The sequence below is a fragment of the Ammospiza nelsoni genome, chromosome 22 (genome assembly GCF_027579445.1).
Source record: "Ammospiza nelsoni isolate bAmmNel1 chromosome 22, bAmmNel1.pri, whole genome shotgun sequence".
Taxonomy (NCBI): Eukaryota; Metazoa; Chordata; class Aves; order Passeriformes; family Passerellidae; genus Ammospiza; species Ammospiza nelsoni.
This window is the reverse complement of record NC_080654.1, coordinates 4,585,960-4,598,017: the sequence shown is the minus strand read 5'-3', so window position 1 is coordinate 4,598,017 and position 12,058 is coordinate 4,585,960. Positions and strand designations below refer to the sequence as shown.

Sequence of the window (12,058 nt, the reverse complement as noted above, 5' to 3'; positions counted from 1 at the left end):
TCATGTTTTCTTCCTTACCTCAGTGTTGGGAAGGATGAAAGTTTGACAAGAAAGTCTCACAGATATGTGTGCTTAGCAGATTAATTTTTAAATGTAGAGGCTGATGAAAGGATAGAAATGAAAGCAAATTTTGATATAGAAGAAAAGAATTGCTGAGCCATTCTTACTGGATAACCAAGGAAGCAAAGGGTGTGTTAGTTAGAAGGGGTTTTTATGGCTTAGAGCAAAAGATAAACCCACCTCAGACAAGATGTTTTTGCCAAGCAGAAAGATAGCACAGGCAAACAAGCCTGCCAATGTGGCAAGTAGAAAAAAGGTATCTGAATTTTCTACTGCAGGAAAACTGAAAAACAACTTCTGGCTTCAACTGTAATGTACTAACTTTTAGTGATTGGAGAATAATAACATAAATATGGTAATTACAGTAGTTATGATGGGCTATAGATAATAGTTAAGGTATAGATCGGTTCTACTGTGTTAAGATGCTCAGCAAAGAAAAGTATAGAATGCATTGTGACCAAAACCAAAGGGTCTCCAGGCCTGCCTGCAGCTGGAGCTGACAGCTGTGGGCACAGCTCTGTCACCCATGACCTGGGCTGCTGTAACATCTTGGATGTAATAAACTGCATTTGGAAGAGCTGCCTGGAGTCCTGCATCTCTCATTTAGGCTCTTACACCTCAGAAATCAGTTAAAAATATTCAGATGTAATTCAAATGTAAAATTATCCTTACCTGAGCCTTTCAGTCAGTCTGTGTAACTCTGAATTTTGTTGTCTGTGCCTGCTGTGTGGCAGCTGGAGTCAGTCCCAGTGGAATGGTAGGGCCTGTACACCCTGTCCTGTTCATCTGTGGGGCCAGCCCGTGCTGGCTCCAGGGCTGCTGCTGTTCCTGGCTGCTGGCCCACTGCTTTTCACTGCCTCTCCTGGACCTTTCACCAGCTGGACATGCACTTGCCTTAGTTTTTTTTAATTAAATACTGATACTACAGTAATTAAAATTGTTTCAGCTGCCGGGAATGGTGGATCTTTGCCCTGAATGCAAATCTGTGGGAGATCAGGGAGCAGAGGCAGCGTTCCACCTGGGCCTTCGCGCTGCACCGGGCCCGGGACGCCGTGTCCTACACTGACATGTACTACAGCAAGCTGAAGGGGGAACCACTGTCTGCTGCAGACCAGGTATTTACACTTGAGTTCTTCTACAGTGATGGTTAATGGTGTTACACTTGGTTTGTTTCATCTTTCCACGTTTAAAACCTGGATAAGTTAAGAAGCATCTTCAGTTGTACTGCAGGCTTTTCACTGAACTGAGTGTCTGCTGCTGAGATTTTAATGATGAGATATGTGAGCTGCAGGGTTCGTGTGGTTTTGTTTTGCACTGCAAAAAGCTGTCTGGTTTTTGATCTGTGAGCAGTGCTCACCAAAAATAGCATTAACTGCTGTAGAATGCCTGTGACAGTTGGTAAAATGCTTTCTTAACTCATGTTCTCTGTAGATCCAGAAGGTATTTAAGTACCAGAAATGTGTCTGCCCATATGCTTGGGTAGATAATTGGGAAAAATTGGGGCTGTTTGACAGTTGGGGTTGTTTATTAGTTTTGTTTTTCCAAGTTTATTTGAGGATGAAGAATTTAGTGCCCCTAATAATGAACCTATGACCTACTTCAGAAAGAAAAAAACCCATGAACTATAATTAGCCGCTTTTTATCTTTAGGTAGTTTGGGACTTTTTCTTCAAATCAGTTTAGGGCACCATGTACCACACCTGTATTAAAGGATTAAAGGAATTCTATTGATACTTTTAAGTTGGATGTAATCCTTACCTTTGTTACTTGAGTATGAACTGTAGGAGTATGTTAATGTACCGAAAATTTCTATAGTACTTGGCTAAGCCAGGTCTTCTAGGGCACATATTGTGTTCAGCAGAGTTGTGAAATGTAACAAGAGTAATGGCAGTGGACTAGAAAAATGTCTTTTGCTTTGTTGTTTCATGATAGATTTTTTTAGACTTGGGTGAATCATCAGTTCCCTCAAACAACTTGTTAATCAGTACAAAGAAGACAACATGTCTGAGTAACTGACTATGAATACTACATTGTCCTAATTTACCCAGTTCATTTCCGTCTTTACTCAAGATAAAGCTTTTTTTGCTCCTAGCTAAGCAAGGCATTCTCTTAAATCAATTTATTTTCCCTGGTTTAATTTTTGTGCTGCAAATCCTACTTCTTTTTTGTAATAGGAGGATACAGTTGTGAATTTTTTTACAGTGCTAAAATAGTGTATTTTGCAATGCAAATAAGCTTTATTTAAAATTCAGGGGAATGTCAATGTTTCAATTACCTACATGACTTTAATTAATTTTCATATGCTGAGGCACTTGGATATGATCATTAATGCCATCTTAATTTTTTATACAAGTCGCTGAATCAGTGCAGAGGTACTTGGCATGTTTGTGAACAAGATTCTGTACTCCTTTAATGCAGGTCCTTTACCTTTTTTGTCTTTCCAGGCAGAAATGCATCGTATTGAGGATGAGCTGACTTATGAGGAGTTGAAGGTTCTGTATGAGATAGTCCATAATAAATTTCATGACTTAGCTGAGGTGAGAACATTCTCTCTACAGGGTAATATTTGGAGTCTTTAAGTGATTATCTGAGGTATTGTTCTGCTGGAGAGACTGAACATATATTTTTGTTGATTTAAAAGTGTGGCTTTAATGCTAAAATTGCAGAAATGCTCAGTTCCTGCAGTTTTTGCTGTTGTGTCACTTGCACAGTGCAATCTTGTCTTGCCATATGCTGATGTTCCCCAGCAGGATCCTTGCCAGAGTTCCTAGGTCAGGAAAACCCAGTTTGGTTTTCCTCTATGCTGCCAATTAGCCTCTTTCCACTTCTCCAGCCATCCCCACAGAGCACTGGCTGCCATCCATGAAGCAGTGTAGAGGTAGAGCTTTGGCCACTTCCCTTTCAGGTATTTCCTCACCTCAGCTGGGTTCTGAATTTGTTCACATGGAAAATCCCAGTCTGAAAATCCCAGTCAGAAAATCAATTCCACTCTCTATCTTAAAAACAGAGTGGAAATGAAGGCCTGTAATGAATATTTCCCAAAATAAACACGTGACAGAAGTGAGCCTCATGGAAATAGCTTGGGGAACACACCTCATTAAATATGGGCTAATTTCCATAACAACACAACATAATCTCTTGCAAATACAAATGCTAAAATGTAGAGCTGTACCTTATGGTGTCAAATGTTTAGTGTTTCTAGGCTAAGATTTAAATGGTGATATGTGGTTTCATATGTGCATAATCACATGAATATTTTTATATGAATATGCTGTTAAGGGATGATATGTTTGTTACTTCTTTGCTGCTGCTCTCCTCTAGGCTGAGTACTGATTGAGAATATCACTGAGTAAATAGAAAATGAAATTGTGTTTTTATTGTGGTGTTTTGTACACTGGTGACACTCTCACTCAGCAGCAGGAATGTGTATGTCCTGACTGTTCACACAGAGTGTTAAAGAGCCTTTGCCTGATTCCATTGGAGGTTCATCTGAGTATTGATTGAGAATATCATTGAGTAAACAGGAGATGAAATTGTGGTGTTTTGTACACTGGTGACACTCTCACTCAGCAGCAGTAATGTGTGTGTCCTGACTGTTCACACAGAGTGTTAAAGAGCCCTTGCCTGATTCCATTGGAGGTTCCCCTCCTGCAGAACCCACCCGTGACAGCAGCTCTGGGATGCTGCAGTACCTGCAGTCCTGGTTTCCTGGCTGGGGAGGCTGGTATGGATATGCTCAGCAGACATATGAAGGGGAACCTTTTGAAGGGCTGCTGCCAGACCCCAAGGAGCAGTGGAATCCAGAAGACATACTGGGTATGGAAACACAGGGTTTGCTCCCAGGGTTTGGTACCTGCTCCAGGTGGGCAGAAAGAGCTCTGGGCTTGTTCTGTTAAAGGATTCTGTGCCAGCTGATGTACCCAGGCAGCAGAGCCTGCCTAAAGCTGAACAGCCTGGGCAGTGTGCCTGGGTACCTGCTTATTGCCAGAGCAATACAGGCAATAGATTTGCTTTCACTGTTGCTTAATTCTGCAAATTCATTTATTATTATTATTCTGCAAAGGATTTTGGGACTCCTGTTCAAGTGTATGTGTGGCTCATGTGCTGGGTGTAACAGGAATAGTACTGGGTTTTGGGGTCTTTGTAAATTCAGGCTTATATTACCTTGATTGAAATAGAATATTCCATGAAATTCTTCTTTTAAAAGGAAAAAGGTCTATCTGCTCTAAATTTTGTTTCTGTTTTTCCCCCCAAGAGCTAGAGAAATCTTTATTTTCATATTAATAGGAACTTTCTTGTTCTTCAGTAGCCCTCCAGAAACTTAATTTATTTAATGTGCTGGTTTTGTTTTTTATTAGGCACGGATGAATTTTTTGATCCTGCTGCAGATGCTTCCAGCATGAATACCTTTACCAAGAGAGATCATGTTTTTGCTAAATTAAATCTACAGCTGCAGGGTGGCTCTTTCACTCTGTTGCATAGGAAGAAAAAGGTACTGCATGCTGAAGAGACTGCTTTTATGCAGCTGGAGTTTTCAGGTATTAAGCCCATTTCTGTTCTTTCTTGAAAAAGATGAGAGCTGTCTCACAGTCATTGTACTATATAACAAATTTCCATTTAAAATTTTTTTAGTAGAAAAAAATATATATAAAGACTTAAAAAATACTTGTTTGTTGGACAGTATTTTTTATTTGTAACATTTAAATAACATGTATGCTGTACTAAAAGAAACAAAATAATTTTATATATTTACATTCCAGGTGTAAAGGTCTTGGCAGAATCCCTTCCTCGCAGAAAGTCTTCCCTTCTCAAAGTTCAGCTTGGTGGTCTTTTCCTGAGGGATTTGGCAACAGAGGGGACCATATTTCCTGTTCTTGTTTTTCCAAATCCTGTAGGTGACAAAACCCCTATAAGTTACTATGTGGGATGCATAATTGTTTATGACAATAGCCATACTCCAAAACTCAAAACATTTCTTATCCCAGAAAGGGAAAACAAAAGTCTTGAGGAAAAGTTTCCACCTGTTGAATTTACTTTTCCCTCTCTTTCCAAATATCATTTGTAGAACTTTTCATTTTTTATTCTGCTTTACTGTATGCTTGTGACTTCAACCTTTTAGTTTTATGTGTTGAGAAGAAGATAATTTGTTGAACAATATTTGATTTTTGGAACAAACAGCATTGCTGCTTAATCAATAATTGTTCTTTTCCATAAAGCCGTGTGGCCCAAGTAATGGTTCTGTTTCACCTGTATGCTGGTCAACTAAATGCACAGACAAATTCTAGAAAATATTTCAAAGTTCTCTTCTGAGTGAACAAAATTTGAATCTAAAGCTATGAGGATTTCCCATGTATTTTGTACTTTGTACTGACTGCAATTTCACTTCAGAGTTCATCCTTTCTGCTGCAGGAGGGGGGAGTGTTTGCCACTTAGTCTATTTTCTTCTTTTGCTTGACCATGTCAGGGGAAAAAATGCATATAATAATCTCAGACTATACATATAGTTCAACAGAAAAGATTTTTATGTTTATCAGGTGGCTTGGTTGATTTTATCTAAACAGTCTTTTTCTTTTAATTCTTATTAGCAAAAAGAGGTTGGCTGCATGTCTTCCTTTGGACTCCAGAGTTTGTCCTCAGAAATGAATAATCACAACACTGGTAAAGATTTAATTTTATGTTTGATAATTCCTACAAACCAGAAATTTTGAAAATAAGTATCTAGAGTTTGAATTAATGCTAATGCATTTTGCACATGGTAAAGATAAAATCATAGAAGCTTTGCACAAGATGTAAGTTGCATGCAGGTTGTCTTTAAAGAAAGGAAGAAATTTGTATTTCAAGACAGTAGGAGTTGCACTTACTGTTTGTTTTGGTTTAAAAAGAAGTAGAAGTTCAACATTAGAACCCCAATTACACAAAGGTTTTTGTATATGTAAACTTGTTGAATTCTGCTGATTGTAGAAGCTGATCATATTATTTCCTTTTCTATTACTGAAGAATTCCTAGACAGTTGTACTTTCCCAGTAGTGCCGGTTTAAAATCAGTTATTAAATTCTTTGGGAGTTGTTTTTTGCTTTTCTCTTATTTGTTTGTTTTGGGTGTTCTTACAGTTGCTTTTTGTAAGTAATTTTTTATTCTGTTGCAGACCCTGATGCCCCAGTATTTGAGATGCTCTATGAAAGAAATCCAATTCACAGCACTTTTGAGAGGCGCCTGGAAGTCAGTACCAGACCACTCAATATTATTTACAATCCACAAGCCATTAAGAAAGTAGCAGACTTCTTCTACAAGGGAAGGGTTCATACCTCAGGTTAACCTTTAATGTGTTTTTTTGCTGGGGTTGGGGATTTGTTGGTGGAATTACATTTTTTCTTATCTTTGATTTTCATTCTTAGAAATATGAAGCAAAAAATCTTCACTTTAAGTTCAAGTTTAACAATACTCCAAGTCTTGTCTGGAGGGTTTTGTTCCTTTGTTTTGTTTTTTGTTTAATTAAATCAGGGATTTTGCTTTGGTAGGCTCATGCAACTTCTGCTTTAAAATTGCAAGTTGTTGTTATGCCCCATTGTGGATGTTCACATCCCCTAAATTAAAGTGCATAAATAAGGAGAGGGGACTTGTTCCTGTAATCTGTTCTGGCAATTGATGGAGTTTTTTTGAGAGGGCAGTTAAAAAGAGTGTTTCTATATTAGTGATACAAAGGAAATAATATTCTAATTCCTATTGTATTTTTTTTTTTGTTGTTGTTGATGAGATTAAGGCTGCCCTTTGTGACAGCTTCTTGAGATACCCTGATTTTTAGATTTGAACATACTTGTTCCCTAAATTTCCAAACAAAAAGATTTAGGGTTCTAGTACCTAAACCTGTAACACTATAAAGTGGCCACCTTTGCAGTTTCTGATGAGATAAGAAGTGACAGTAAGTAACATTAGGAACATGAAAATATTCTTGAAATACCAGTTTGTTTTTCTGCTGATTATCATAAATACCAAAATGTTCAGGTTACCTTGTATAAAGATGCATGTGGCATCTTTACTCACAAGGTGAGAATATTCTATAAATATTCAGGTTTAAAACAAACAAACCAACAAAGCAAGCAAAAAAACACTGCCTACATGTGCACATCTTAATGTTTAGTCAGGATTTCTTCTGTGGCCATACTTAGCACCCTTTCTGCATTACTCAAATTTAATTATTTGGGCTGTAGGTCTTTGAGAGAATAGACTTCCAGAGAAAGACCAGGAAATGGATTGGGAAGTATTTTTTTATGGTGATTATTTGTTTTGTGCTTAAATACTTCCTTTTTACTGTGCAACAGCCTGGTGATTAGGCACAGACAGTGACTTTCACCTGCTTTGTTTTCCTGTTGTATATTTTACTGCTAAAATTGAAAATAATTATTTTCTCTTTTTTTCTTCTGTTTTTTCTTCTGATTGAATGAAGGGTGAACAAAGTTATACCTAGTGAGTTTTCCCTCTCTTGTGCAGGTTTTGGTTATCAGTCTGAGTTGGAGGCAAGAGTGGCTGAAGCTGCCAGAAGACAGTACAACAAGCTGAAAATGCAGACAAAGGCTGAAATCAGACAAACCATTGATCGTTTATTGGTTGGAGACTTCATTGTAAGTTTTTGCCTCCAGAACGTTTATGTAGATTTTGAGGACTTTTTCCAAGTCCTTTTGCTTTAGGACTTTGAGCTCTAGAGAGTGAGGTTTGTTGTTTGTGTGATGTTCTTTGTGAGCAGGAGGGGAGTTTTCCAGGATTGAGGTGCAGGGCATGTTTTCACCTGCTGAAAATGTTTTGTTTTATTGACCACAGTGCGAGTCTGTGGTTTAACAAGGTACCAAACCTGAGAGTGGCTGGAGTTTGTGACAGTCAGCTCATCAGGAGAAAAAGTGACAGATTAGATGTCTCACATGGCTTTTTTTGGTTTGTTTTCTTGTGAGCCATTGTGTCTTTCTTCTAAACTTTCAGGAAAACAGCAAAAGCTGGTCCGTGTGCCTTGATATCTCTGCCCCTCAGGTGATCTTTCCCGATGATTTCAAATTTGTGGATCCTGTGTTAGTTGTTGTAGATCTGGGAAGAATATTACTCACAAATTCTCAAGGTATGATCTAGAAATATTGCAGCTTTCCTTTTCTATCTTCTTTCGAAAAGTCAGAACTTAAAAAGAAGGGCAAAAAAGTACAGGGAAGTTTTGGGGGATGTTCTTGCATTGTAAAGTAGAAAAAAATCCTTTTCTTAAGATAATAGAATGAAATTTAATATTAGGCAGTAAAGCTAGTTGGAAAAAACCTGATGATGATAAAAATACTCTAGTTAAGTAGCTCATATCTTTCATTTGGTTTTGAGGATCAGAAGAATTGTGTGGGCAGAGTCATGGGTTCTTTTTTTGACAACTTGGTCAAAAGTGAATCTTGCAGGAAGTGGGTTAAAAATGAGACAATAGTGTATTTTAGTAGCTTCTGTACTACATTGTGACTGACACCTTTGTGAATGTAGAAGTGTAGTAGTTTCTTTTTGAAGAAAAAGAATGTGACAGTGGAAGGAGGAAAGGGTAGTACCAGATATGCTTTGTGTTAAAAAAATAGAACTTCAGACAGAACGATCAGATAATCATAGGAAACATCTAAGAAGGGAGAAGAATACTTTTGCTTATTTTTGTTTACTGTTTTTTTAATCCACAGAAGATTCTAAGAGGAGTACAGGTGCCATTTCTTCAGAAGTCAATGAATTGAGTGATGAAGAATATAAAACACCTCTTGCAACTCCTCCCAATACTCCACCACCAGAATCCAACACCAATAGTGGCATCAAAATGTCTGAATTTACTGGAGTAGAAATAAGTGAAGAGCAGCTCCAGGCACACTTAATGAGTAAAAAAATGTATGAGAGATACACACTTTCTTTTATGGACCTTCAGATCATGGTGGGCCGAGTGAAAGACAACTGGAAGCACGTTCAGGACAGTGATGTGGGTCCAACTCATGTCGTAGAAAAATTCAATGTTCACCTGCAGCTGGAGCACAGACTGATATACACATCTGACCCAAAATACCCAGGAGCTGTCTTGTCTGGCAACCTGCCAGACTTGAAAATTCACATCAATGAAGACAAAGTGCTGGCTTTGAGGAACTGTCTGACACAGCTGAGTACATCTGAAGCTAAGTCTTCAGATGCCCTACATTTAGGGAAAGACAAGATTTTTGCAGAGGTTGACCAGTTTGGCAGTTTGCATGACTCTGTGATGAATCTGACACAGAGTGTTGTCATGCTGGAGCAGCACACCCGGGAAGTTCTTGTTGAATCCCAGCTGCTTTTGGCTGAGTTCAAAGTCAACTGTATGCAGCTGGGTGTTGAGAGTAATGGGAGATACATCTCTGTGCTCAAGGTTTTTGGCACCAACGCCCATTTTGTGAAAAGGCCTTATGATGCAGAGGTGTCCCTGACTGTCCATGGCCTGCTACTGGTTGATACTATGCAAACATATGGAACAGATTTTGATCTCTTGATGGCTTCTCATAAGAACTTGAGCTTTTGTGTACCAACAGGAAGCCTTCGAGACAGCAGGGCTCAGTCCCCAGTCTCTGGACCACAAGATGCACATCCCATTGATGTTGCTGGTTTGGCAGAGAGGTGCAGTACATCCTCCACCACCTCACCCAGTAACAATGGAAAAGATCAAGAGTCCTTGATAAAATTGGAGTATCAGTTTGTGAGTGCAGAATGCCCATCCATGAACTTGGATAGCAGTCTGCAGGTGATCTCTTTACAGGTGAACAACCTGGATATCATCCTGAACCCAGAGACCATTGTTGAACTGATTGGGTTTCTCCAGAAATCTTTCCCCAAGGAGAAAGAAGATTCTAGTCCTCAGCCTTTAATAGCTGACTTGGAGAGAGATTGGAGGGAACAGGAAACATTCCAGTCTACTTATGCACAGAACACAGAGGTAGCAGTTGATATCCACTGGTTAAATGTTCTCCTCCTCAGGACAGTTGCCATGACAAATGGAGAAAAATATGGCAGAAAAATTGCAACAGCCAGTATTGGTGGCACCAAAGTCAATGTCTCCATGTGCAGTAAACTGGATGTGAATGGCTCTCTTGGATGCCTTCACCTGATGGATCTGATTGAGGACAATGTGAAGAACCAGTATGTGGTGAGCATAGGGAGCACAGGGAGGTGTGAAAATCTCATTGGCGATGTGAATTTCTTTGAATCTTTGCTCTTTAGGCTTGATGATGGAAATAACCTTCCAGATGCTTTAAGTTTCACTTTCACAGAAAAGTCAAAAGAGGAGTGTTCTCTCAACCTCAAAATGGCGTCCTTACACTACAACCACTCAGCCAAATTTTTGAAAGAATTGACTTTGACCATGGATGAGCTGGAAGAGAATTTCCGCAGCATGTTGAAAAGTGCAGCTACAAAAGTTACAACAGTCTTGGCAACTAAAACTGCTGAGTACAGTGAAATGGTTTCTTTGTTTGATACCACACCACGATCAAGAGATGTTGGCAGTGCAGAAGATAACGAAGGTGGCTCATTTGGGTCACAGTCCCTCAAAGCTGATACTATCAAACTTATATTAAATGTAAACATTGAATCCCCAATTGTCTCCATACCTCGAAAGCCTGGTAGCTCTGAACTGCTTGTAGGTCATCTAGGACAAATATCTATTCAGAATTTTGTACCAGGAGAAGATGAGTCTACAAGTGATAGGCTGCAAGTTGAAATTAAAGATATTAAGATGTATTCATTGAATAGTAGTCAGTCTACAAACAAGAAGGAGCCTGCAAGTGGGATACCCCGTGGGTCACATTCCTCATCAGGTCCTGCCAGCACTAACAGCCAGGAAGAATCTCATTTTACTCGTCATGACTTCTTTGAATCATTGCACAAAGGTCATGGTATGTTAATCAGAGGAGTCTTAATTATTATAAATGAGTAGTATATGTGTTAAAAATGTATATTGAGTGTATATTCTGCTTCATCCATCCTACTAAAACACATTGGTCAGTTTTAATGACAGTGGGCTAGTTACTGTATTTATATCTATTTTTAGTCTCCTAAGCAAAAATGGAATGGTGCCTTTTAAACAGAAATTGAGCAAAACGTAACCATAGAACCTGAGTCCAGCATTGCTCAGATTCTGAGCAAGTTCAATAGCTCCTGTGTTATCTTTTCCATACAGTATTTATGGGCTAATCAGTTCACTTACTCTAATGTTGCTTTAATTTCTCTTACAGCTTTCCACATTCTGAATAACACCACGATCCAGTTTAAATTGGAAAAGATACCACTAGAGAAAGATTTGGATTTAACTTTTCCTCTGTGTAATGAAGACTTGGGAATATCAAGCATTATGAAAATTGAAGGGAAATTTGTGAACCCTCTTCAGGTACAGAAATGTAGTATTTCCACTATCAATGTAAAAACATTTCCCTGCATAGAAGATGAGTATTTTTCAGCATCTTCAGGTTTAATATGTTAGTAGTTTAGAAATCAGATCCTTATAGACATGGTTAGAAGAGACAGTCTTAAGTCATAATAATAATGAGCAATATTTAACCTTGTTTGGGGACATTTTAAACATTTTTATGAATTACTTTTGCTTATGAATATTAGTATAACTTATTATGAATAACTTTTGCTTATCTTGAATACAGAAGGAAAGGTAAATGTGTCATTATCCAAACGACACTGTCCAAACAAGTTTATTTGCAGTTGTAGTTGAAACTAAGAATTAATATGTCATTACCTTGAAAAAAATCTATGCAAGAGCAGAGGTTTTAAATAGAGAAAACTGGAACATCTAATACTTAGGAGAAAACCGTGATGGCTATGTAGAATGTTTGTTTCATTAATTACTGTGTAAGCTCAGGTGGTGAATTATTTTTAATTAATTCTTTCTGGATGCTTTTTGCCCAGGAATACAAGGTATCCTATTCTAGGATCCCATCCTATGTGTCATCTTACAGAGCTCATACAGAAGAACTGTT

General features: G+C 38.3%; 1 protein-coding gene across 5 annotated transcripts in view; it reads left to right on the top strand.

Annotated features, from left to right (window-relative positions):
* VPS13D (vacuolar protein sorting 13 homolog D) overlaps positions 1–12,058 on the top strand; it is a 102,446-nt gene that overhangs the window by 6,415 nt on the left and 83,973 nt on the right. For all 5 annotated transcript variants that reach the window (XM_059487302.1, XM_059487300.1, XM_059487301.1 and 2 more), the window contains 11 exons: positions 1,007–1,175; positions 2,504–2,596; positions 3,665–3,875; positions 4,418–4,597; positions 4,820–4,950; positions 5,645–5,717; positions 6,205–6,369; positions 7,548–7,678; positions 8,031–8,163; positions 8,744–10,966; positions 11,306–11,457. In XM_059487302.1, coding sequence (XP_059343285.1) covers positions 1,007–1,175; positions 2,504–2,596; positions 3,665–3,875; positions 4,418–4,597; positions 4,820–4,950; positions 5,645–5,717; positions 6,205–6,369; positions 7,548–7,678; positions 8,031–8,163; positions 8,744–10,966; positions 11,306–11,457 — 3,661 coding nt within the window. The remainder of the gene's footprint in view (positions 1–1,006; positions 1,176–2,503; positions 2,597–3,664; positions 3,876–4,417; positions 4,598–4,819; positions 4,951–5,644; positions 5,718–6,204; positions 6,370–7,547; positions 7,679–8,030; positions 8,164–8,743; positions 10,967–11,305; positions 11,458–12,058) is intronic.